The following is a 25,775-nucleotide window of genomic DNA, read 5'->3' on the forward strand; positions in this document are numbered from 1 at the left end:
CTGGAACAGCTCAGCATCTTTTGTTAACCATTGCAACGGAGGGGGAATTGCCATTTGGCAATCTGTTTTTCCAGGTGCGCATTTATAACTCCTTCCTTTGCAAGGAATTTCACATAATAAGGTTGCTGGAAACCTGCCTGTTTGAATGAGCCTAATCACCTGCAAGCTAAGGGGCGGGGCCATGGTGGTGGACTGACTGGGGACTTCAGCCATTAGTCTTCACTCAAGTTCACCCATTTCGTACCTGAAGGAGCGTCTCCACCCCCACTGTTCTGCCCGGACACTGAGGTCCAGCTCCAAGGGCCTTCTGGCGGTTCCCTCACTGTGAGAAGTGAGGTTACAAGGAACCAGGCAGAGGGCCTTCTTGGTAGTGGCGCCGGCCCTGTGGAACGCCCTCCCATCAGATGTCAAGGAAATAAACAACTATCTGACTTTTAGAAGACATCTGAAGGCAGCCCTGCTTAGGGAAGTTTTTAATGGTTGATGTTTTATTGTGTTTTTAATACCCAGCCAGATGGGTGGGGTATAAATATATTCATCATCATCAAAATGGGCCACTTTCTCCCACTTAGGTCCTGTCTGTAGGTGAGTGTCCAGGTTATACGTGACTATGAAAATACTTGGTCACCGTATTTGGGGCCAGAGAGGAATTGTTCTGCAGACAAACTGACCCTGTCTGGAGGTTTTGTCTTACTCATGGCAACCGTCACAACTTGATAAAAGAGCATTTATTCTATCTTTCACATGCACCCCCCCCCCCCGAGGACAAAAGAGGCTCCAAAAGCACATCTAAGTGACACATGTGAAGCTGATTCAAGTCCTGCTTGCCTGATGAGACCTTTAGGCAGGAGCCACCGATAAAAGGTTGCAGTAGGAAGTGACAGCCACATCTTACTAGATTATAGTTTTTAAGACATGGGACTGTCTTGTAAGATTGGTGCCATGAATATCAGAGACTGGCGACTGTGCAGTTCTGTTTCCCAGTAAAAAAAAGTATGCATTTAAGCAAAACTGCAGAAGCCAGTTCAGATTACTCATGCTCATCTTGGAAAATAGATATGAAGCCTGAGTATTTCTGGGAGTCCCCAAACCAGATAAGACATTTCCCCCCCCCCCAAGCTCAGGTCATTTATACAGTGCAAAGAGATCCTGGAGACAGCTGCCCCGGCCATCATGGTGATTAAGTCTCTGGCAGTGACTGCTCAGCTCCCTTTTCCTGACACTGAGAATCTGGTTGTTTTCAAGGCCCTCTGGCAGTGCTTGGCTCACCTGCCTGCCTGCCACAGAGAAGCTGAGCAGTGATTGGCTGAGCTGCTCTGATGATAAGGCAGGGCAAGGAGAAAAGCTTAGTGACGTATGGGAGAAGGAAGCAGGGCTCTATCAACGCAAGTCTGGAGGAGAGGGGTGCTTTGGGTGAATGCAGGGAAGAAGGAAAGGGGGCAGAAATCTGAGAGGGAGAGGAAAACTAAGTGAGTGAATGGGCAGAGAGGCGAGATGTATATAGGGCAGGTTGATTGAGCATCAAGGGAAGCTGTCTACTAGCTCCATCTGGTACGCCGGCTGAGACCCTGCCTGCCTGCGCACTGTCTTGCAAGAGTGGTATATGCTCTGGTTCTCTCCCACTTGGACTACTGCAATGCGCTCTATGTGGGGCTACCATAGAAGGTGGCTTGGAAACTTCAACTAAATCACAATGCGGCAGCTAGACTGGTGACTGGGAGCAGCTGCCAGGACCATCTAACACCGGATCTATACTGGTTCCCAGTACATTTCCAAGCACAATTCAAAGTTTTGGTGTTAAACTTTAAAGCCCTAAATGGCCTTGGCCGTGTATACCTGAAGGAGCGCCTCCATCTCCATCGTCCAGCCCAGACAGCAAGGTCCATCTCTGAGAGCCTTCTGATGGTTCCCTCACTGCGAGATGTGCAGCTACAGGGAACCAGGCGGAGGGTCTTCTAGGCAGTGAAGCCCTCCGTGTGGAACACCCTCCCACCAGATGTCAAACAGATAGACAACTATTTGACTTTTAGAAGACATCTGTTCAGGGACATTTTTAATGGCTGATGTTTTATTGCATTACGTTTCATTTGCTAGAGAGGCAAGGAAGTTTGGACTTCACTTTTTTGAATTAACCCACCACATAGTTCCCCGCACGCTTTGGTTTATTCTCATATTCCTTTACAAAGATATACCTGAAATTCGTTATTCTAACCTGGCCTTGTCAATAGAGATAGCAGTGCATACCTGCATCCTTGTAATGTAGACAGGCTTGTTCATTAGTATCCAACTTGCTGTTTCGTAGCAGGGTGGAATTGTCATCGACCCATCATATGTAATGAAACTAGAGGTTTCGGGGTAAAGTTGTTCGATATTAAGTCCCTGCAGTAAGTATGCATCATCTGTGGGATAAATTGGGGCATCGTTATTAACAGGACACAGCTTTCACATTCACATGACATTTTGAAAGATCTACATTGGCTCCCAGTACATTTCCAAGCACAATTCAAAGTGTTGGTGTTGACCTTTAAAGCCTTAAACGGCCTTGGCCCAGTATACCTGAAGGAGCGTCTCCACCCCCATCATTCTGCCTGGACGCTGAGGTCCAGCGCCGAGGGCCTTCTGGCGGTTCCCTCATTGCGAGAAGCAAAGCTACAGGGAACCAGGCAGAGGGCCTTCTCGGTAGTGGCACCTGCCCTGTGGAACGCCCTCCCAGCAGATGTCAAAGTGATAAACAACTACCTGACATTCAGAAGACATCTTAAGGCAGCCCTGTTCAGGGAAGTTTTTAATATGTGACATTTTAGTGTATTTTTGGTCTCTGTGGAAGCCGCCCAGAGTGGCTGGGGAAACCCAGCCAGATGGGCGGGGTACAAATAAATTATTATTATTATTATTATTATTATTATTATTATTATTATTATTATTATCATTATCATTATTTGCTACGAGTGTTATGGCAAAGGAACCTAACGCAACTGGCATGGGGAACCTGTGGCCCTCCAGATGTGGTGATGGAAGTTGCGTATTACAGCAACATCTGGGGGGGCGAAAGGGTCCCTACCGCTGTAACGCAAGGAACTCAAGGTACTTCTGGTCCAACTGCCCTGCACTTAATATTGATTTCTTAACTGCCCTACATGATCAGGAAGAACAACCTGGACAAAACTGCAGTAAATGGTAAGAGAGATTCAGAAGCCTAAACAGGAAAACATTGTCTGCTATGTGGAGTCCCCAATCTACACATGCACCTGCGTTTTATTACCTGGATGGTTCAGGTAGCGGCTCTGGCATTTATTTTCCTGACAGTGTATGGTTTTGTCATGGGTTTTGGCTAGTACAATAAAGTTTATTTTGATTTTTTAAATAATATTTTATTAGGTTTTATCAATAGAAAAGTTTAGAAAAATACAAAAAACAAAAAAGATACAAAATTGCAAAATACAAAAATACAGACATTAAACACAAAAATAGAAAAAGAAAAAACACATATAAAAGAAAAACAAAAATTCCCTCTTTCTTAGTTTCTCATCTTTAGTTAACTTATTTCCCTGACTTCCTCGCGTCTCCCATTTTTGTATCCCTTTTAGAAATTGGTTCAGCAAATTCATGTCCTATTAGTTTATCTATTATTAATCCCATCTTACATTTTACCTTGTGGCTAGAACCCCTTCAATTCATTTCAATGTCATCAGCATTCAGAAATTTTACAATATTTCTGCAGATAAGTTTTAAACTTCCTCCAATCTTCTTCCACCAACTCTTCTCCCTGGTCTCGGATTCTGCCAGTCATTAAAGCTTATTTTGATTTGGACTGCCCTACACTGCAAGGTCGGGTTACAACAGCACATATTAGCAATAGTTGAAAAACAAGCTACAGTTACAGAAATAGGATGTGACCTATTGCAAATACAACGTGGGTTTGGGGATAAGCTACACAACCTGGCTTTTCTGAGTGGAAAAGCAAGATGGCAATAAATAATGTCCTTCATAGCAGACCCCCTTGCTTCAACCACAATATTTCATTGTCCTGATATTTACAGCAAAATACCTCCCCCCCCCAAAAAAAAGTCCCCCCTGTCAAATAATGAGCAAAGATATTCTAAACATGTGCCGTTTCACAAGTTTGGTTCAGAAGTGCAAGTTCTCATTCTTAACCTGCTTCACAAAGCTGTTGAGAAACTAATGGGTGGAAGGGGAAGACAATAAACACACCCTGGGAGGAAAATCAAGATGCAAATATCCAACAACGAGCGGCAAACACGGGGCAGTTCCACAACTCTCAGCAAAACACCCGCACACCCAAAATCGTTTGCCAACCGTGATAAACAAAAAAAGCATCCTTGCGTCTATAGGAATTGTGGCTCGCTGCAGCTGCAGTTTGTTTGCAGATTTATTTTGTGTTTTATGTTTTGTTTTGTGGATGCTCCACATCAGTAAGTACCAGCCTGGTGATGGCAAGCAGTCCAGCAGTAACTGGGTGGGGGCTCTGGGTTTCTGCCCCATTACAGCAGCTGCTACTGATTCCAGTGGCAGATTTTGAGGTCCGCTGCCTTCATCTCTACATCATCTCAGCACAGCAGCATTAGACGGTCAGCTGGAGCTATTGCTCTCCCCGCCCCCCTGCAGATGAGGGATGGCGAGGCTGCAAGGCAGTCGCTTGTCTAAGCTCACCTACTGAGGTGCTGTCAGAGGTGAGATTTGAACTGGGAACTTCTTAGCTGAAAGCTCCATCTCTGAGTACTGCAGAACAGCCATGCAACTTCAAGCACGAGCAACTCTTCCCCATTACTGTGGCTTCCATAGCTTTGAGTGCACACAGGGGGGCACCCGGCACTTGAGCCAGAACGTGACTTTAAATTTAGTAAAACTGCATTTTATCGAGCAGCATGCACAATGAAAATGCTGACCCCTTCCCCCCCTTTTGGTTCGGGAGAGGAGAGAGAGGGAGAGAAGGGGTTTGATTAACAATTATTATTTTTTCTGTTCAACATATCCCGGAAAGGCCAAGAGTGTTTAGATTTAATTACCCTTGCACTGCAGAAAAAGATTGTTCTACCTTGTTAAGGTTAACGTATGATAATAAAGCTGCTCAGCGAAGCCTAATGCCCTTTAGTGTGCGCAGTGGGAGTGTGGAAGGCACTGAGAGCTCACTCCAAATGCTCAAGCCAACGAGGAAATATGCTTTTAAGCAAACGGCTGGGCTTCCCACTTTGCTGCTTCTTCATCGCATCCTTCCTTCTTTGCTAATTAATGAGCCGTCCCTTTGTAGAAGATTTCAGGGCGCGCGTGCTATGTGCTCAGCTTATAATTAGAAAGAGTCCGAGCCTTTAAAAGCCGCCTGAGCAGATCGGCACCTGTCATGCTGTCTGTGCTTGTACAGCAAAGTGGTTAATAAACAACTGCGGCATTTTTTTTGGTCTCCCTCACAGCGACCCTGCCAGGTTTGTCTTCTAATTTTGCAGATGGGGGTCTGAGGTTAAGAGAGTTTTGCCCAGGTCCACGGAATGAGTGGCAGAGATCAGACCTGAGTTGGTCTACTGGATAGAAACAGAGCCGTCTTTCCCATAGGGCTTAGTGGTTCATTGTGCCAGGGCGCCAGCCTCTTAGGGGCGCCCCAGCGAGTAGGGGAGCTGCACGGCTCTGCCAGCAGCCTCCTCTTTCCCTGCACACCCGTCAGCTGCGCCCTGTCAACCATATGGCTGGCGTGTGTGCAACTTGCCTCCCAAGCCTCCGCGGGAGGAGAGCGATCCCTGCAGAGGTTTGGATGGAACTATATGGCTGGTGGGCATGCAGCTTCCTTCCCAAGTCTCTGCAGGGATTGCAGTGGTATGGGGGGAGAGTTGTGCCCCCCATGGCTGGCAGTGCACAGCTTCACCCCCCCATCCATGGTAATTTTGGGGCACTGGGCAGATATTTGCACCCCGGCACCACATCTGCTAAAGACGGCCCTGGATACAAATGAAGCTCCCCTGGAATACATTGGCATTTGTGCTCCACCAGCCATAGCCTGCCAAAAATCATATTTCAGGTTTTGCAGGATATGCCCCTGGCTTTTTGTTTCATTGACAGAAGCCAGAGGTCATGGAAAGAGCTGCATTAGGCATATGTTTCTCTCTGAACAGCACTCCTTCCATTTCAAAAGCATTTGCCCATGTGGCCAAAGGCACTTTGGATGTGAAGTACAGATGGTTCTTTGGATCCCAACCATTGGTGATGGTAGAGGAAGCCTTGTGCGTGCGCTCTCTCTCTCTCTCTCTCTCTCTCTCTCTGTGTTTGTGTGTCTTACATTTTTTTTTTTGAAATAAAAAAGTCCATTTCCCATTTAGGGGGAAAAAGCACATGGCATTCAGCGAAGTAGAAAGAAAGTACACAGCGGCTATAGAATTCGAAAGAGAATTATGCAAAGGAAGTTCACACAATGACTCAGAGAGTTTATCCCCAATTTGAACCCAAACAAAAAATCCCAACAGTGTATGATACTGGAGTACCACCTTTTCGCAGTACAAAATAGGGCACTTCAGACAAATGTGTTGTCCCTAAAGCATAAGTGCGACCTTGAGATGGGGTATGAAAGCCACAATATGCAACGAACGTGCAATCAACGGATCACGTAAAAAGCCCAAGGTCTCAAAATCTGCTGCTAGTCCTTTTGTTGAGCATTAATAGCATTCCACTTCCGCAATGACGCTTAAGACTAGTCTAACAAACAAACAAACAGAAAGGTGTGTTTTGAACAGGAGTACGTGTGGGTCCTTCCCTGCCCTCTGCTTTTGGAAACTAACAGTAGAAACTTTTTTGGATATTAATGTTCGAGCCAGGGCCAGACCAAGACATTTTGGACCGTGAGCCGAACCACAAAATGGAGCCCTTATCAGGAACAAGGGGAGGGGGAGGTATAGATCTACATTGCGGAAAAGGGTGAGAGGAGACCTCCTATTTGACAAGAGGCTACTGCAGAGAGGGCACGGGGGGGGGGTGGCTGCTGAGGAGATGGCAGATCCAGCCTCCAAGGAGCAGTGGCAGTAGCAGCGGGCAATGCATTCCCTGCTGCCCCTGCAAATCCTGCCACCTGAGCCAGTTGCCTCACCTTGCCTCATGTGTGGGCTGGCCCTGGTTTGAGCAAATGCAGGTTACAACCACTGGCCAAGACCTCCCCATGCACAGCAGAAATAGCCACGTTGGGCAAGCAACACTTAATCAGCACTTCCTGAATTTATCTAACATTCCTATATCCAAGGGCATTGCGACACAGTGAAAGGGCAAGGGCACAGGCCCTTTGTACAGATTTGCATATGCTAATATGCAATTAAGATGATGGAGGGCTAGAATCTCGCCGGCAGAGCATCCAGGTGAAAACATAAAGCATGAAACGAAAAAGAAAAGGGGGATAAGATCTGGGGTGCAGCTCAAGAAAGAGACCCGGGATTCGGGCTCCCCTGGGTCCCCCTTTAACAACACTCATGGCTGTATCCTCCTAAAAATGTACGGCATTTATGATTCCAGTAGTACAACAACGTGGCAGTAGGAAAAAACACATATAGATTCCTGTAACTCTCAAAATTCAAATTATGAATTATGGTGCTGGAGGAGACTCTTGAGAGTCCCATGGACTGCAAGAAGATCAAACCTATCCATTCTTAAGGAAATCAGCCCTGAGTGCTCACTGGAAGGACAGATCCTGAAGCTGAGGCTACAATACTTTGGCCACCTCATGAGAAGAGAAGACTCCCTGGGATAGACCCTGATGTTGGGAAAGATGGGGGGGCACAAGGAGAAGGGGACAACAGAGGACAAGATGGTTGGACAGTGTTCTCAAAGATACAAGCACGAGTTTGATCAAGCTGAGGGAGGCAGTGGAAGACAGAAGTGCCTGGCATGCTCTGGTCCATGGGGTCACAAAGAGTCGTACACGACTAAACAACTAAACAACAACAACAAACTCTCAAAAATGTAAAGCAGAGCAAGGTGAAGACAAGAGAGAAAGTGGTGAAATTTGTAATGAGCGATACAGTTGTCCCCACTCTTAACCGTAGTGAGGTCTGAGCTTTTTACCAGCTCAACCTTGGCTGTCAAACTGATGTCAGGTGGTTCCTTCATTGGAGCAATGCTTGCACCTTCTCCCCCCTCTTCGCCAGTCTGTAATATTCTGCACAGTTTGTGCTCATGCTTCACTTTTATATGCGCCACAATTGTGGCCAATTTCATGGGCTTCTGAGAGGGAGGAGCCAGAAGATACCCTTTGGATTGGACGCACCAGGCACCGTGTGTTGGCTGTTGCTCATGGTGACTTCATGAGTCCCCAAGTAGATGCAAAGTGTGAATTGTTCTTGTCTCAGAGGAAACGGCTCACTCTAGGAAAAACTAGATGAGCTCGCCCAGGCTTTGAGACATAGCTGTCAACCGTCCCTTATTTGGTGGGAAACTCCCTTATCCCAGCGCCCTGTCCCGCTGCTGTCCCTTATTGATGATATCCCTTAAATTTCCCAGGTTTCAAAGGAAGCAGCTCCTCTCCCTCCCTCCCTGCCGGCCAGGGAGGAGGGAGGCTCCAACTGTATTTTGCTTGGCTGCCCGCCCCGCCCCTCTCTGGCCTTCTCTCCAAGGGCTAACCATAGAGGGGGAAAGCGGAGGAAGGACTGCAAGCGCTTCTCCCATAGATTTGTAATGGTAGACTAGCATAGATGGTCTGATCTGCGGGTTTACTTTGGGCGCTATTCCCCCCCCTTCCTCCCACTGTGCCTGATGGAACTGAGAGCTGCAGATGGAGCACGAGAGAAAAGATACAGAACTGCAGCAGCATCTTTGTAGCTTGGACTTCGTTTTGCGCAAAAAGTGGTTGCTGTTTGTAGTTATTTAATTGCAGTGTTTCATCAGCTGGTATCTTGAGCAGCAATCTCTGGAAACGAAGGGCTAAAAACCAGCACGGCTCTTCAAAATTATCTGGTCCCTTTTAACTTCATATTTCAGTTGGTTGACTAAAATCCCTTATTTTGGCTGCTGATCCCTTATTTTCGAGGCTGCTGGTCCCTTATTTTCAAATCTAAGTTGACAGCTATGTTTTGAGATCTTCTGGGAAGGCCTTTTCTCAGTCCTGCCACATTTGCAGACATGTTCGATGAGGACACGGGAGAGATAGGAACTTCTAAGCGGCTGCTCCCAGTTTCTGGAACTCCCTTCCATGATCCCCTCTTTCCTTTACTTTCACCAGCAGGCAAATACTTGTTGTTGGGTTCAGACAGGTCTTTTGGCCACAAGCTGACGTCACACACATGACCCTCTGAACACCGGGGGGTGGGGGGCAAGAGTCTTGGCCCCCAGGAGCCGGCACCGATTATTGCCACTGCGACTGTAGCCTACCTCTCAGATGCAATAATGTCTAAGGCGGTTCCATTCTGCAGATGTCCCCATTGCGTTTTGTGCAGGGTGGATAAAAATCAATGATTAAACAAACAAACAAATAAATAAATAAGTAGGATTTTTTAAATTTAAATTGGATTTTTTTGATTTAAATCACATTTTTAAAATAAAATGCTTTTGGAGGAAAAATCTTTCGAAAGATAGTTTCCTGTTCAAGTTACATTATAGTCCAAAGGCTATTTGATCTGGAAATAAGGATTTGTTTTAAGTTTTTCATGTGTGCTAAAACTCAGTCTAGAGTGGTTTTTTTTAAAAAAAAAACACCATTTAACCACATCAGTTAACAAACATGGATACATATGCTATAACGTTATTGTTTTAGTTAAATAAATTGTTTAAATTGTTATTAAGGAAATGATTATTTTTCTCCTTCCACTAAAGTACAGCAGAAAAGTTGTCCAAATATAAAGAGTTAACTTATTAAACCTCACAATAATTTCATAGTTATCTGTCAATGCATTTCTAATAGTATAACCAAATCAGTAATTTTTGATATAACTGTAAAAACTGCTCTGAAAATTTATTATTCCAAAAATGAAACCTTGATCTGGTTGTAAATATTAAGATTACACCAGCAAGAATGAGTCTTTCTGTAAAAATATATATGATTTAAATCAAGTCTTACTGACTAGTGATTTAAATCGTGATTTAAATTGATTTGATTTAAATCAAATCCACCCTGGTTTTGTGATCCCAAGGGAAGAGGAAGCCCTGACTCCAACTCTTGTTTCCTACTTACTGCAGCTGCTATTTCCATGAACCTCATCACTCTGCTTCCTTGACCTACATTATTACCCTGACTCAAGCGAAGGGCTCGGGACGTGAGGCTGCTTTCGTCTTGCAAGTTTAGCTTCCCAAAGATGGAACTCGTGAGGAGGCATTCGTGCCCACGCATGCATGATGCACCTGAACTGTGGTGGTGGAATGAGTGGGGAAGACAAGGCAAGGCATCCCTTCCAGATGCGAGATATTTGGCAAGGCTTTGGGGGACCCGCAGTTAGTGTGGGTGCCTCCTTTGCTCCCCCCCATCTCTTCTCCCACTTCATGGGCTTCATTTCATTTTATTCACATGCTCTGTCTTCATTGCAGAGAACCCCCAGCAAGGCGGTCCCCCCCCCATGCCAGCTGAAAAGCACAAAGTCACTCCAGTAGTGTTACTGGGCTGGAAGACAGTCACAATATACTGTATTTTTTGCTCTATAAGACTCACTTTTTCCCTCCCAAAAAGTAAGGGGAAATGTGTGTGCATCTTATGGAGCGAATGCAGGCTGCACAGCTATCCCAGAAGCCAGAACAGCAAGAGGGAATGCTGCTTTCACTGTGCAGCGATCCCTCTTGCTGTTCTGGCTTCTGAGAGTCAGAATATTTTTGTTCTTGTTTTCCTCCTCCAAAAACTAGGTGCGTCTTGTGGTCTGGTGCGTCTTATAGAGCGAAAAATACGGTAACAGCCAGAGATGACCTCAGCCCTATTTGCAATGAAGATTGGAAAGTAAACCATCATTTTGCGAGAATTACGTGCGGCTTACGGTGATTTTGGTTTGTTTGTTTTTCAAGCCAGTGACTGGTTTCTGACTCACCCTGGTCTGTCTCTCTCTCTCTCTCTCTCTCTCTCTCTCTCTCTCTCTCTCTCCTTTTCTCACCTATTCATTATTTATAAAGCACAGAGTGTGATGCACAGCATCAAAGAGTTCAGTCGAAATGAGGCATTTCAAATTCTAAAGGCCAAGTTCTCCTAGTTATCACCCTATTATTTTTTCAGCGAGACTGCTTGGGTGAAAAAAGGAGGTGGTTTCTGCTGGCGGAATGAAAAACCAGGGACACTGAAACAAACACACACACACACACACACACACACACACGTTTTATTGTGACAACTTTGGTCCATCTGCTCTGCCATATGCCCACGCTTTATTATAAATAAACACCTGTAAACAACGCGGTAGAGTCATTAAATGAAAGGCGCAGCCTCAAAATGAGAGGGAATGAAACCTCTGTTAAATTTTAATATTGGAGATGTTGCCCCTAAAACGCATCAATCTGCCTTGTGCAGAGTTTGCCCATCTAGCCTAACGTTGTTTGTGCCCAATGGCAGCAGCTGAGCAACATCTTTCACAAGGGGGTCTTAGCCTGAGACCCATTTAAAGTGAATTAAACCTGCGCGTAAGACATCTGATGACCTCTTTTCCACTGCAATGAAAACTTATTCTCGATTTTGTTCTTGGGTCTCTGCTTTTTGGTCTTAGAAGCCATGAAACACAGAATCATTGAATTGGAGAGCTGGAAGGGACCTCTATGGTCATCTATTCCAGCCCCCTGCAATGCAGGAATGCAGTGGTACCTCAGGTTACATACGCTTCAGGTTACATACGTGTCAGGGAACTGACATCAGAGGAAAGGGAGTTGGTAGGGCTCCCAGAGACTGGGAGAGAGTCAGCAGCCAAAGCAGGGACCAGCAGGGGGAGCGAGGGGTCTCTGGAGGAGGATCTCAGTAATGCTGAGAGAGACGCAGCAGCCCAGGCAGGAAACAGCAGGGGAGAGAAAGGGGTGAGAGACACGTCCAGCGAAAATAGCGGGGAGGTGTCAGAAGCAACTGTAGGGAGACCCATACTTCGCCGGAAGCTGCCACGTCGTGAGTCCAGGAGACGCGTTTCCGTTAAGGAGCTTCTTTGCTGGAAACGCTTCCGCAGGCAGCCACTGTCAGACTCTACTAGTGACTAGAGCAGACATGTCTGAGGAGCTCTGTCACACACAGAGGTTTGTGGAGCCGCACAAACTCTGAGGGGGCACAATTTTAAGCACAAGCAGCTAATCATCCCCTGACAGCAGTCTGACAGTCTCTGTACGCTGCCTGTGCAGGAGAAAGCATCATGAGCAACCCAGCCGGAACCGGAGAGGCAGGGGTTGGAGCTGGTCCAAGCTTGGAAGAAAGGTATCAAGCTCTGGAGGTCCAACTTGCGCTGCAGACGGCGAGGCTCGAGGAGAGAAGGGCTCAGGATGCAGACAAAAAGGGGAGAACCACTCAGTTCCCCAGAAAGGTACCAGGATTGGTGCAGAAGTTTGGGGGGGGGGACCCCAAGGATTACCATGCCTTTAGGACAGAGATGCAATATGCCCTTAATGTGCAGTTTGATGAGTTCCCTGATGAGGAATCGCGAGTTGCTTTCGTAATTGGGCATCTTGAGAAGGGGGCGCGAGACTGGGTTCGACCCCTGATGGCAACGCACAATGATATCCTAAAGGACACTATGAAGTTCTTTCGTGCAATGGATATCATGTTTTCCAGCGATATTGAGGAAGGGGTGGTGCGCAGACAGCTAATGGCTTGCAAGCAGGGAAGCAGATCTGTCCGTGAGTACTGGACTGAATTTACCATGCTGATTCACAGATTGGGGTGGGATTTATCGGCGGCACCCATTCAGATGCTATTTGAAGAAGGTCTTTCTTCGGCTGTGAAAGACGAGCTGTCCCGGAGCCCCAGGGCGGTGTCTATGGATCAGCTGACCAAATCTGCGCTGACCATTGGAGCGCGCCAGGAGGCAAGAGCCTTGGAGAGGCGGGAAGGGAGAGGGGAACGTTGGAAGGAGTTCCGCATTCCAGACATTCCTGAGCCAGCTTTCCCGCCGGCAGAGCCGATGGAAATCGGAACAGCCCGCGCGCGCGCAGTTTCAAAGCCCAGTGAAGGGGGCTAAGAAGGAGGGAAAAGGAGCCCGGAAATGCTATCTCTGCCAACAGCCAGGCCACTTTGCCAGAGTCTGCCCCCAGAGGAAGGAATGGCAAGGGATGGTGGGAGCTGTTGAGGGGGGAGAGCAGGGAGAAACGGAGCAGGTAAAAGCCAACGCCTGGTTGCCACCGTCAGGGCACTGCAGCCAGGCCAAAGAGCAGTGAAAGTGCCCGTGCCAGAAGCTCCTCGACCTGCTCTAGTGATTGAAGTGTCGCTAGAGCTGCAAAATGGACACCCCCTAAAAATAAAGGCGCTGTTGGACTCAGGCAGCTCCTGCAATTTTATGAGCAAGGAGTTTGCTGCTGAACACCAGATACAGACGATCCCTTTAAGCAACCCCCTGCAGGTGACCACGATCGATGGCAGGGAACTGTTGGGAGGAGGAGTCAGCTTGCAGACCGTCCCAATGATAATGAGGGTGGCAAGGCCCACAGAACTGATAGCGTTTAATGTGGCCACCTTGGGAGGCGCTCCCATTATTTTGGGAATGAGCTGGCTAGCCCTACATGATCCGCTGGTGGGCTGGCATCAAAGAGTGGTTTCCTTCGGTTCAGCACATTGCTTAGAACACTGCAGGGGGGAAAAGGGGTCAGCAGGGGCCCAAGCCACCCTGGCAGGGACTGAAGTAATGGAGAAGGGGAAGGTGCCACCACAGTATGCTGATCTCAGCGACGTGTTCAGCGAGAAGGAAGCTGACCAACTACCCCCGCATAGGCCCTTTGATTGCCAGATCAATTTACTCCCTGGAGCACAGCTTCCTGTAGGCAAGTTGTATGCCATGTCAGACAGGGAAATGCAGGAGTTGCGAGAGTTCATTGACAAGAACCTGAAGAGAGGCTTCATCAGAGAGTCCAAGGCAGCGGGGGGTAGCAAAGTGTTTTTTGTGGATAAAAAGCACACGGACAAGCCGAGACTTGTATGTGATTTCAGGCGGTTAAATGCAGTGACAGAGCCGGCGGCTTTTCCTATGCCCAGGATTGATGATATTTTGACCAGGGTGCGGAAAGGAAAGATTTTTACAAAGCTGGACCTAAGGGGGGCGTACAACCTGATACGTATAAGGAAAGGGGATGAATGGAAAACCACCATGTTCACCCCTTTGGGGGCATTTGAATACCTCGTTATGCCTTTTGGATTACAAACAGGCTCCGCGTGTTTTCAAGCCTTCATGAACCACGTACTGGGGCCTTTGCTCTACAAGAATTGCGTGGCCTTCCTAGATGATGTGTTGGTGTATTCGGAGAATGAGGAGCAACATGTGAGAGACGTCAGAGAAGTGTTGAGCAGGCTGCAAGCCAACAGGCTGTGGGTGAAACTGGAGAAGTGTCAGTTTCATACCAAGGAGGTGGAATTCCTGGGGTACCGCTTGTCAGACAAGGGGTTGGCCATGGACCCCGGCAAGGTTCAAGCAGTGCTGGAATGGAAAACACCCAAAACCAAGAAGGATGTGCAGAGGTTCCTAGGGTTTGGAAACTTTTATCGTAAGTTCATCCGAAACTTCGCCCACCTGACGGCGCCCATCACGGACTGTCTCAGCAGTAAAAAGAAGTTTGTTTGGACGGCGGAGGCGGAGCGAGCGTTTGAGGAACTGAAAAGGGCCTTCGCCTCTGTTGAACAACTTCTGCATGTGGATTTACAAAAAAAGCTGAGGGTCGAAACAGACGCTTCTGACAGAGCCATAGGGGCGGTGCTTCTTCTGCAGCCGGGGAAGGAGGAGTCAGAGTGGCGACCGTGTGCCTTCTTTTCGCGAAAGCTGAACAAATCCGAGAGGAACTACACGGTGTACGACCGGGAACTTCTTGCGATTCATGAGGCTTTCCGGAGATGGAGGCACCTGCTAATTGGTGCACAACATAAGGTGCAAGTGTGCACGGACCATAAGAATCTAGAGTATTGGAGAACTGCGCGAGTGCTCAACCAACGGCAGTTGAGATGGGCCCAGGAGTTCTCCAAATTTAACTTTGAGATTTGTTACGTGCCAGGCCCAGAGAACGTTAGGGCGGGCGCTCTCTCACGCAAACCTGAATATTTGGAGGGGGAGGGTGCACCCGAAGAGACCCATGTCATTCCAGAGGACCGCTGGGTGTGTGGGGCGGCATTGGTGGGGCAAAGGGAACTGGTAGAGGGAACGGTGCAGGATGAATACGCCCAGGACAAACTCAGGGGTCTCAGGAGGGAGGGAGACAAACCCGGGGGTTTTGAGGAGAGAAACGGGGCGTTGTACTACAAGGGAGCGTTATATATACCTGAAGGGGAATTGAGGGAAAAGGTACTCAAGCAACTGCACGATAGCCCCACAGCAGGGCATTTTGGGCAACACAAAACCATGTGGCTGGTTACCAGGGAATTCTGGTGGCCCAAGGTCAGGGAAGATGTGCAGGAGTATGTGAGAGGGTGTGACCAATGCCAACGAGCCAAGGGGGAGAGGCGGGCACCGGCAGGTTTATTAGAACCACTACCCATGCCGGAAAGGCCATGGGAGGCAGTGGCAATAGATTTCATGACTGATCTGCCAAGGTCCAGAGGGAAAACAGCCATCATGGTTGTGGTAGACCTGTTAACCAAGATGGCCCACTTTATAGCCTGCTCACATGCGGTCACAGCGGAAGAAACCGCTAAATTGTTTGTGGAAAATGTGTTTAGGCTGCATGGCGCCCCCTTGAGGGTGGTTTCTGACCGAGGGAAACAATTTACTTCCAGGTTCTGGAGGAAGCTCATGAGCTTATTGCATGTAGAGGTGAATTTCTCAACTGCCCGTCATCCAGAAACCAACGGGCAGGCGGAAAGAGCTAATGGTGTCCTCCAGCAATATTTGAGGTGTTATGTGAATGACAGAGAGAATGATTGGGTGGAGAAGCTGGCGTTGGCAGAATTTGCCTACAACAATGCAGAGAACGTGTCCACGGGGATGAGCCCCTTTTTGGCTAATCACGGGTGTCATCCCCGAGCCTTCCCAGGGGGGGAAGGGGAGAACTGGAGCGTTCCAGCTGCAGAACAGTTCGTTGAAGAAATGGAAGCGATCCATCGCCAGCTCCAACTTAACTTAAACAGGGCGAAGGAGGAATATAAGAGGCAGGCAGACAAAACCAGAAGGGAAGGGGAAAGCATTAGGGTGGGGGACCAGGTGTGGCTGTCCACCCAAGGGTTACCATTCAAAGGGGGTTGTAAGAAGTTAAGACCCAAAAGGCTGGGCCCATTTGAAGTCACGCAGCAGGTCAACCCAGTGGCTTTCAGACTCCGGTTACCGAACCACATGAAGCTGCACCCAGTGTTCCACAGGTCGTTGCTGTCACCGTATAAAGGGGACAGAGAAGGGAGGGTCAATAGGGGACCAGCTATGGAGGAAAAAGAACACAGCTACCATGTAGCGGAGATTCTCGATTCCAGGTGGAAGGGAGATCAAGTAGAGTATTTGGTAATGTGGGAAGGGGAGCCGGAGTCGGAAAACACCTGGGTCATGGCAGAGGATGTAGATGACGAGGTTTTGATAGAAACTTTTCATCAGAGATTCCCTCGTAAACCTCAGCCAGTGGCGAGGTTCCGGAGGGAATACTTCGCCACCACCGACGAAGAAGAAGAGTTGGAGGGGTTCTCTGATTCCGAGGCGGAGGAGGATTCAGCGAGCCGGAACGAAGACCGATGGAGGGAAATGTTCGAGACGTCTGAAGATGAAGAGGATTCTTTTCGGGGTTTCAGCTCCTCACCGCCCAGAGGAGAGAGTAGGGGCGGGGGGGAAGGGGGCCCTGGAGGGGAGGTGGATGTCAGGGAACTGACATCAGAGGAAAGGGAGTTGGTAGGGCTCCCAGAGACTGGGAGAGAGTCAGCAGCCAAAGCAGGGACCAGCAGGGGGAGCGAGGGGTCTCTGGAGGAGGATCTCAGTAATGCTGAGAGAGACGCAGCAGCCCAGGCAGGAAACAGCAGGGGAGAGAAAGGGGTGAGAGACACGTCCAGCGAAAATAGCGGGGAGGTGTCAGAAGCAACTGTAGGGAGACCCATACTTCGCCGGAAGCTGCCACGTCGTGAGTCCAGGAGACGCGTTTCCGTTAAGGAGCTTCTTTGCTGGAAACGCTTCCGCAGGCAGCCACTGTCAGACTCTACTAGTGACTAGAGCAGACATGTCTGAGGAGCTCTGTCACACACAGAGGTTTGTGGAGCCGCACAAACTCTGAGGGGGCACAATTTTAAGCACAAGCAGCTAATCATCCCCTGACAGCAGTCTGACAGTCTCTGTACGCTGCCTGTGCAGGAGAAAGCATCATGAGCAACCCAGCCGGAACCGGAGAGGCAGGGGTTGGAGCTGGTCCAAGCTTGGAAGAAAGGTATCAAGCTCTGGAGGTCCAACTTGCGCTGCAGACGGCGAGGCTCGAGGAGAGAAGGGCTCAGGATGCAGACAAAAAGGGGAGAACCACTCAGTTCCCCAGAAAGGTACCAGGATTGGTGCAGAAGTTTGGGGGGGGGACCCCAAGGATTACCATGCCTTTAGGACAGAGATGCAATATGCCCTTAATGTGCAGTTTGATGAGTTCCCTGATGAGGAATCGCGAGTTGCTTTCGTAATTGGGCATCTTGAGAAGGGGGCGCGAGACTGGGTTCGACCCCTGATGGCAACGCACAATGATATCCTAAAGGACACTATGAAGTTCTTTCGTGCAATGGATATCATGTTTTCCAGCGATATTGAGGAAGGGGTGGTGCGCAGACAGCTAATGGCTTGCAAGCAGGGAAGCAGATCTGTCCGTGAGTACTGGACTGAATTTACCATGCTGATTCACAGATTGGGGTGGGATTTATCGGCGGCACCCATTCAGATGCTATTTGAAGAAGGTCTTTCTTCGGCTGTGAAAGACGAGCTGTCCCGGAGCCCCAGGGCGGTGTCTATGGATCAGCTGACCAAATCTGCGCTGACCATTGGAGCGCGCCAGGAGGCAAGAGCCTTGGAGAGGCGGGAAGGGAGAGGGGAACGTTGGAAGGAGTTCCGCATTCCAGACATTCCTGAGCCAGCTTTCCCGCCGGCAGAGCCGATGGAAATCGGAACAGCCCGCGCGCGCGCAGTTTCAAAGCCCAGTGAAGGGGGCTAAGAAGGAGGGAAAAGGAGCCCGGAAATGCTATCTCTGCCAACAGCCAGGCCACTTTGCCAGAGTCTGCCCCCAGAGGAAGGAATGGCAAGGGATGGTGGGAGCTGTTGAGGGGGGAGAGCAGGGAGAAACGGAGCAGGTAAAAGCCAACGCCTGGTTGCCACCGTCAGGGCACTGCAGCCAGGCCAAAGAGCAGTGAAAGTGCCCGTGCCAGAAGCTCCTCGACCTGCTCTAGTGATTGAAGTGTCGCTAGAGCTGCAAAATGGACACCCCCTAAAAATAAAGGCGCTGTTGGACTCAGGCAGCTCCTGCAATTTTATGAGCAAGGAGTTTGCTGCTGAACACCAGATACAGACGATCCCTTTAAGCAACCCCCTGCAGGTGACCACGATCGATGGCAGGGAACTGTTGGGAGGAGGAGTCAGCTTGCAGACCGTCCCAATGATAATGAGGGTGGCAAGGCCCACAGAACTGATAGCGTTTAATGTGGCCACCTTGGGAGGCGCTCCCATTATTTTGGGAATGAGCTGGCTAGCCCTACATGATCCGCTGGTGGGCTGGCATCAAAGAGTGGTTTCCTTCGGTTCAGCACATTGCTTAGAACACTGCAGGGGGGAAAAGGGGTCAGCAGGGGCCCAAGCCACCCTGGCAGGGACTGAAGTAATGGAGAAGGGGAAGGTGCCACCACAGTATGCTGATCTCAGCGACGTGTTCAGCGAGAAGGAAGCTGACCAACTACCCCCGCATAGGCCCTTTGATTGCCAGATCAATTTACTCCCTGGAGCACAGCTTCCTGTAGGCAAGTTGTATGCCATGTCAGACAGGGAAATGCAGGAGTTGCGAGAGTTCATTGACAAGAACCTGAAGAGAGGCTTCATCAGAGAGTCCAAGGCAGCGGGGGGTAGCAAAGTGTTTTTTGTGGATAAAAAGCACACGGACAAGCCGAGACTTGTATGTGATTTCAGGCGGTTAAATGCAGTGACAGAGCCGGCGGCTTTTCCTATGCCCAGGATTGATGATATTTTGACCAGGGTGCGGAAAGGAAAGATTTTTACAAAGCTGGACCTAAGGGGGGCGTACAACCTGATACGTATAAGGAAAGGGGATGAATGGAAAACCACCATGTTCACCCCTTTGGGGGCATTTGAATACCTCGTTATGCCTTTTGGATTACAAACAGGCTCCGCGTGTTTTCAAGCCTTCATGAACCACGTACTGGGGCCTTTGCTCTACAAGAATTGCGTGGCCTTCCTAGATGATGTGTTGGTGTATTCGGAGAATGAGGAGCAACATGTGAGAGACGTCAGAGAAGTGTTGAGCAGGCTGCAAGCCAACAGGCTGTGGGTGAAACTGGAGAAGTGTCAGTTTCATACCAAGGAGGTGGAATTCCTGGGGTACCGCTTGTCAGACAAGGGGTTGGCCATGGACCCCGGCAAGGTTCAAGCAGTGCTGGAATGGAAAACACCCAAAACCAAGAAGGATGTGCAGAGGTTCCTAGGGTTTGGAAACTTTTATCGTAAGTTCATCCGAAACTTCGCCCACCTGACGGCGCCCATCACGGACTGTCTCAGCAGTAAAAAGAAGTTTGTTTGGACGGCGGAGGCGGAGCGAGCGTTTGAGGAACTGAAAAGGGCCTTCGCCTCTGTTGAACAACTTCTGCATGTGGATTTACAAAAAAAGCTGAGGGTCGAAACAGACGCTTCTGACAGAGCCATAGGGGCGGTGCTTCTTCTGCAGCCGGGGAAGGAGGAGTCAGAGTGGCGACCGTGTGCCTTCTTTTCGCGAAAGCTGAACAAATCCGAGAGGAACTACACGGTGTACGACCGGGAACTTCTTGCGATTCATGAGGCTTTCCGGAGATGGAGGCACCTGCTAATTGGTGCACAACATAAGGTGCAAGTGTGCACGGACCATAAGAATCTAGAGTATTGGAGAACTGCGCGAGTGCTCAACCAACGGCAGTTGAGATGGGCCCAGGAGTTCTCCAAATTTAACTTTGAGATTTGTTACGTGCCAGGCCCAGAGAACGTTAGGGCGGGCGCTCTCTCACGCAAACCTGAATATTTGGAGGGGGAGGGTGCACCCGAAGAGACCCATGTCATTCCAGAGGACCGCTGGGTGTGTGGGGCGGCATTGGTGGGGCAAAGGGAACTGGTAGAGGGAACGGTGCAGGATGAATACGCCCAGGACAAACTCAGGGGTCTCAGGAGGGAGGGAGACAAACCCGGGGGTTTTGAGGAGAGAAACGGGGCGTTGTACTACAAGGGAGCGTTATATATACCTGAAGGGGAATTGAGGGAAAAGGTACTCAAGCAACTGCACGATAGCCCCACAGCAGGGCATTTTGGGCAACACAAAACCATGTGGCTGGTTACCAGGGAATTCTGGTGGCCCAAGGTCAGGGAAGATGTGCGGGAGTATGTGAGAGGGTGTGACCAATGCCAACGAGCCAAGGGGGAGAGGCGGGCACCGGCAGGTTTATTAGAACCACTACCCATGCCGGAAAGGCCATGGGAGGCAGTGGCAATAGATTTCATGACTGATCTGCCAAGGTCCAGAGGGAAAACAGCCATCATGGTTGTGGTAGACCTGTTAACCAAGATGGCCCACTTTATAGCCTGCTCACATGCGGTCACAGCGGAAGAAACCGCTAAATTGTTTGTGGAAAATGTGTTTAGGCTGCATGGCGCCCCCTTGAGGGTGGTTTCTGACCGAGGGAAACAATTTACTTCCAGGTTCTGGAGGAAGCTCATGAGCTTATTGCATGTAGAGGTGAATTTCTCAACTGCCCGTCATCCAGAAACCAACGGGCAGGCGGAAAGAGCTAATGGTGTCCTCCAGCAATATTTGAGGTGTTATGTGAATGACAGAGAGAATGATTGGGTGGAGAAGCTGGCGTTGGCAGAATTTGCCTACAACAATGCAGAGAACGTGTCCACGGGGATGAGCCCCTTTTTGGCTAATCACGGGTGTCATCCCCGAGCCTTCCCAGGGGGGGAAGGGGAGAACTGGAGCGTTCCAGCTGCAGAACAGTTCGTTGAAGAAATGGAAGCGATCCATCGCCAGCTCCAACTTAACTTAAACAGGGCGAAGGAGGAATATAAGAGGCAGGCAGACAAAACCAGAAGGGAAGGGGAAAGCATTAGGGTGGGGGACCAGGTGTGGCTGTCCACCCAAGGGTTACCATTCAAAGGGGGTTGTAAGAAGTTAAGACCCAAAAGGCTGGGCCCATTTGAAGTCACGCAGCAGGTCAACCCAGTGGCTTTCAGACTCCGGTTACCGAACCACATGAAGCTGCACCCAGTGTTCCACAGGTCGTTGCTGTCACCGTATAAAGGGGACAGAGAAGGGAGGGTCAATAGGGGACCAGCTATGGAGGAAAAAGAACACAGCTACCATGTAGCGGAGATTCTCGATTCCAGGTGGAAGGGAGATCAAGTAGAGTATTTGGTAATGTGGGAAGGGGAGCCGGAGTCGGAAAACACCTGGGTCATGGCAGAGGATGTAGATGACGAGGTTTTGATAGAAACTTTTCATCAGAGATTCCCTCGTAAACCTCAGCCAGTGGCGAGGTTCCGGAGGGAATACTTCGCCACCACCGACGAAGAAGAAGAGTTGGAGGGGTTCTCTGATTCCGAGGCGGAGGAGGATTCAGCGAGCCGGAACGAAGACCGATGGAGGGAAATGTTCGAGACGTCTGAAGATGAAGAGGATTCTTTTCGGGGTTTCAGCTCCTCACCGCCCAGAGGAGAGAGTAGGGGCGGGGGGGAAGGGGGCCCTGGAGGGGAGGTGGATGTCAGGGAACTGACATCAGAGGAAAGGGAGTTGGTAGGGCTCCCAGAGACTGGGAGAGAGTCAGCAGCCAAAGCAGGGACCAGCAGGGGGAGCGAGGGGTCTCTGGAGGAGGATCTCAGTAATGCTGAGAGAGACGCAGCAGCCCAGGCAGGAAACAGCAGGGGAGAGAAAGGGGTGAGAGACACGTCCAGCGAAAATAGCGGGGAGGTGTCAGAAGCAACTGTAGGGAGACCCATACTTCGCCGGAAGCTGCCACGTCGTGAGTCCAGGAGACGCGTTTCCGTTAAGGAGCTTCTTTGCTGGAAACGCTTCCGCAGGCAGCCACTGTCAGACTCTACTAGTGACTAGAGCAGACATGTCTGAGGAGCTCTGTCACACACAGAGGTTTGTGGAGCCGCACAAACTCTGAGGGGGCACAATTTTAAGCACAAGCAGCTAATCATCCCCTGACAATACGCTTCAGGTTACAGACTCCGCTTACCCAGAAATAGTACCTCGGGTTAAGAACTTTGCTTCAGGATGAGAACAGAAATCGTGCTCCGGCGGCGCGGCGGCAGCAGGAAGCCCCCATTAGCTAACAGTTTCAGGTTAAGAACGGACCTCCGGAATGAATTAAGTACTTAACCCGAGGTACCACTGTAGTTTGTCCAACGTGGGGCTCAAACCCAAGAACCTGAGATTAATGCCCTCATGCTTTACCAACTGAGAGGTATATAAAGTTAATACTATTGCTGCTAATACAAGGTACTAGTGAGAAAAGAGTCTTTATAGTTGAAATATCCTAGCTTTGGAATGTTCTCCCCAGAGAGGTTTGTCCAATGCTAACTCTCATGTCATTTTGGTGCCTTTATATTTAATCTATTAATCTGTTCTTGCTTTAAAATAATTTTACCCGGCCTATGGTTTTAATGCTATATTTTTTGTATATAATTTACATTTTTTTGTTAAAAGCTGCATTTAGAAATTTTACAGTTACAGGAGGGCATATAAATATTTAAAGCAAACAGATTTGTTGCATGATGGTGGTCTTGTTCGGTTGTCTACTAAAGACATTTACACTCGGGTCTTGAAAGAAACATTACCGTGGTACCTTGGTTCCCGAACGGCTTGGCTCCTGAACAAACCAGCTCTGAAACACCACAACCCTGGAAGTGAGTGTTCCAGTTTGCAAACGTTTTTCGGAAGCCAAACATCCAATACGGCTTTCGATTGAGTGCAGGAACCTCCTGCAGCCAATTGGAAGGCGCGCCTTGGTTTTTGAACGGTTCCGGGTGTCGAACGGACTCCCGGAATGGATTATGTTCAACAACCAAGTTACAACTGTATTCAAAGCCCAGACTGCAGCAAACTGCACAGGAAGTCCAATTACCATGTTACTTTTGCCTTAGTTTGCTGGCTGAAACCAGTTATCCAAGGTTTGAACATTTGACAGAATGCCCAACATAGATTAGTGCTATGCCACTTGCCACACAGAAAAGAGTGGCCAACTAACAGATGGCCACATGATAACTGGTCAAAAACCATCAGTATAATCTTCCATCACAATATAATTGTACTGTTGGCTTTGCCATGTCGATAATGAATGGACTTGGCACAAAAATCTTAATTGGTCAAGGAATTGCAGGAGTTCTGCGAGCTCTTATGCCATTCTTGATGTTGCATGCACCCAGAAAGACAACAAGCATAATCCAAGCCTAAATCATCCACTATTTATTTCCTGGCACTCTCTCGAACCACCGTCAGATCAATTTACTTCCTGTAGCGTAATAGGTAGTCAGTACTTTTTGGTCTGCCAATAACTCCACAGGTATTTAAGTGCAAAATAACCGTGCTTTGTATCTTTTAATCCAGAAATCAATGGTGTGGCTTCCAAGGGTTGTTGCAATGCAGGTGTTAAACCAAGTTTTAAAACTGATGAAATTCTGGGTTCTGTCTTTCAAAAACAGGAGCCCCAAAATTAGAATGCCTGTAAAAGGTGCAGAAATGTAGAGTTTTGACACAGATGATGAGCACAAGGGAGTAAGAAGTTCTTCTGATCTGAGAGAGGAGAGGACCAAGCTATCTCAGGCTGCCCTTGGATTGCCTGAGAGTATTCTCCAGGAGACAGAGAATCTGGGTAAAAATCCAAGCCAATCCATGATTGCCACATCCCACCATCCTGTCACCTGCCACCCAAACAGATCCTCCTCCCCTTTCCCTTAGCAGCAGTAGCAGCAGCGAAGATACCCTCATTTCTGTTGCTTCATTCATGATGGATAATAGTGTGGCAGGGTGTAGGGGGTTAGGAGAGCTATAGTTCTTTCTGGGGCTGTTCAACTCTCATTTTAAGATTAGCTTTATGAGGCCCCAAGTCTTTTTTTGAGTTTGGTAGGACATTTCCGGCCTGCACTTGAAACAGGCAGAGGAGACAAAATGTGATGAAGCTCACGGCGAAGAGGACTCCTCACAAGGGCACCCGACCTTAACCCGACCGAAACATAAGCTTGCCCTATCACAAGGACTACATCTGCCAACGGTGGGAAGCCGAGTTGGAGACAAAATGTACTCATCTTCTTGGGAGATTCATATGCAAAAGAAGGAGGAAACTGTTCATCACTGTGTGGGTCAGTTTCATAGATTGAGCTGCAGTTGTGCAGTACGTGTCATGTTGAGTTTAAATTCACCGGCACTGGCTTTTGAAAGCCCCCAAATGGTCTGGGTGGGATCAGGGCAGGGGCTGGGAACCTTTTTACACCAATGGGCCACATTTCATTGTTAGTCACCTTCTGAGAACCATGTGTCAGTCTTGGGTGGGGCCCCCGAGGGAAAGAGTGAGTAACGCAGTAAAAAAAACCCTAAAGGTAAAGGACCTCTGGAAGGTTAAGTCAAGTCAAAGATGACTATGGGGTTGCGGTGCTCATATCGCTTTCAGGCTGAGGGAGCCAGTGTTTGTCCACAGACAGCTTTCCAGGCCACACAGCCAGCATGACTAAACCACTTCTGGTGCAATGGAACGCTGTGACGGAAACCAGAGCGCACGGAAACGGCGTTTACCTTCCCGCCACAGCAGTACCTATTTATCTACTTGCACTGGCATGCTTTCGAACCGCTAGGTTGGCAGGAGCTGGGATGGAGCTCATCCCGTCGTGGGGATTTGAACCGTCAACCTTCTGACTGGCAAGAGCAAGAGGATCAGTGGTTTAGACCACAATGCCACCCGCATCAGTGGTAACTCAGTGGTACATTCCAGCTACACAAAAGTCTGAGAATTTTATACCTGCAGCAACAAAACAAAACATCACTCCAGCAAAAATCCAGGCAGTTAGAGCTGACCAGCTAATGAAACAACTTGGGGGGGGGGTCTCCTATGAGCAGGAATCTGAGTGAAAGGAGGGTCATTCCTCTACACAGAGCAGCTGGGTAGAGGAATCCTAGAGAAGTGGGCCTAGTAGATTGATAATGCTAGCAACATATGCTGGATGCACAGCTTCCGAATGTGCTTTGGCCAGCACTCTTTACTGCAAGCATACATCATCTGCTCATAATCTTCAAAAAGTAATTTGGTACCCTGTCTTCTAGAAGCCTTGTATATCTCCTGTTGGTCTCTGAGCTGGATACATACTGGAAGTATGCGTTCTTTGCCCAACTCTATTCTGCTTTAGGACAATTTGTGAACTTCTCACTTAGAGTTGTATCCAATGAAGCCATCCCATTCACAAGGATTTCTGCTTGCTCAATGGAACTTCTCCTCTGTCCACTCCCCCCAGCACACCCACCAATTCTGTTTCCTC

General features: G+C 48.8%; 1 protein-coding gene across 3 annotated transcripts in view; it reads right to left on the reverse strand.

Annotated features, from left to right (window-relative positions):
• Window positions 1-25,775, reverse strand: part of CA10 (carbonic anhydrase 10) — a 357,102-nt gene that overhangs the window by 5,491 nt on the left and 325,836 nt on the right. For all 3 annotated transcript variants that reach the window (XM_082212776.1, XM_082212777.1, XM_082212778.1), the window contains exon 8: window positions 2,245-2,399. In XM_082212776.1, coding sequence (XP_082068902.1) covers window positions 2,245-2,399 — 155 coding nt within the window. The remainder of the gene's footprint in view (window positions 1-2,244; window positions 2,400-25,775) is intronic.

Source organism: Podarcis vaucheri (assembly GCF_965113315.1).
Source record: "Podarcis vaucheri genome assembly, chromosome: 2".
Lineage (NCBI taxonomy): Eukaryota > Metazoa > Chordata > Lepidosauria > Squamata > Lacertidae > Podarcis > Podarcis vaucheri.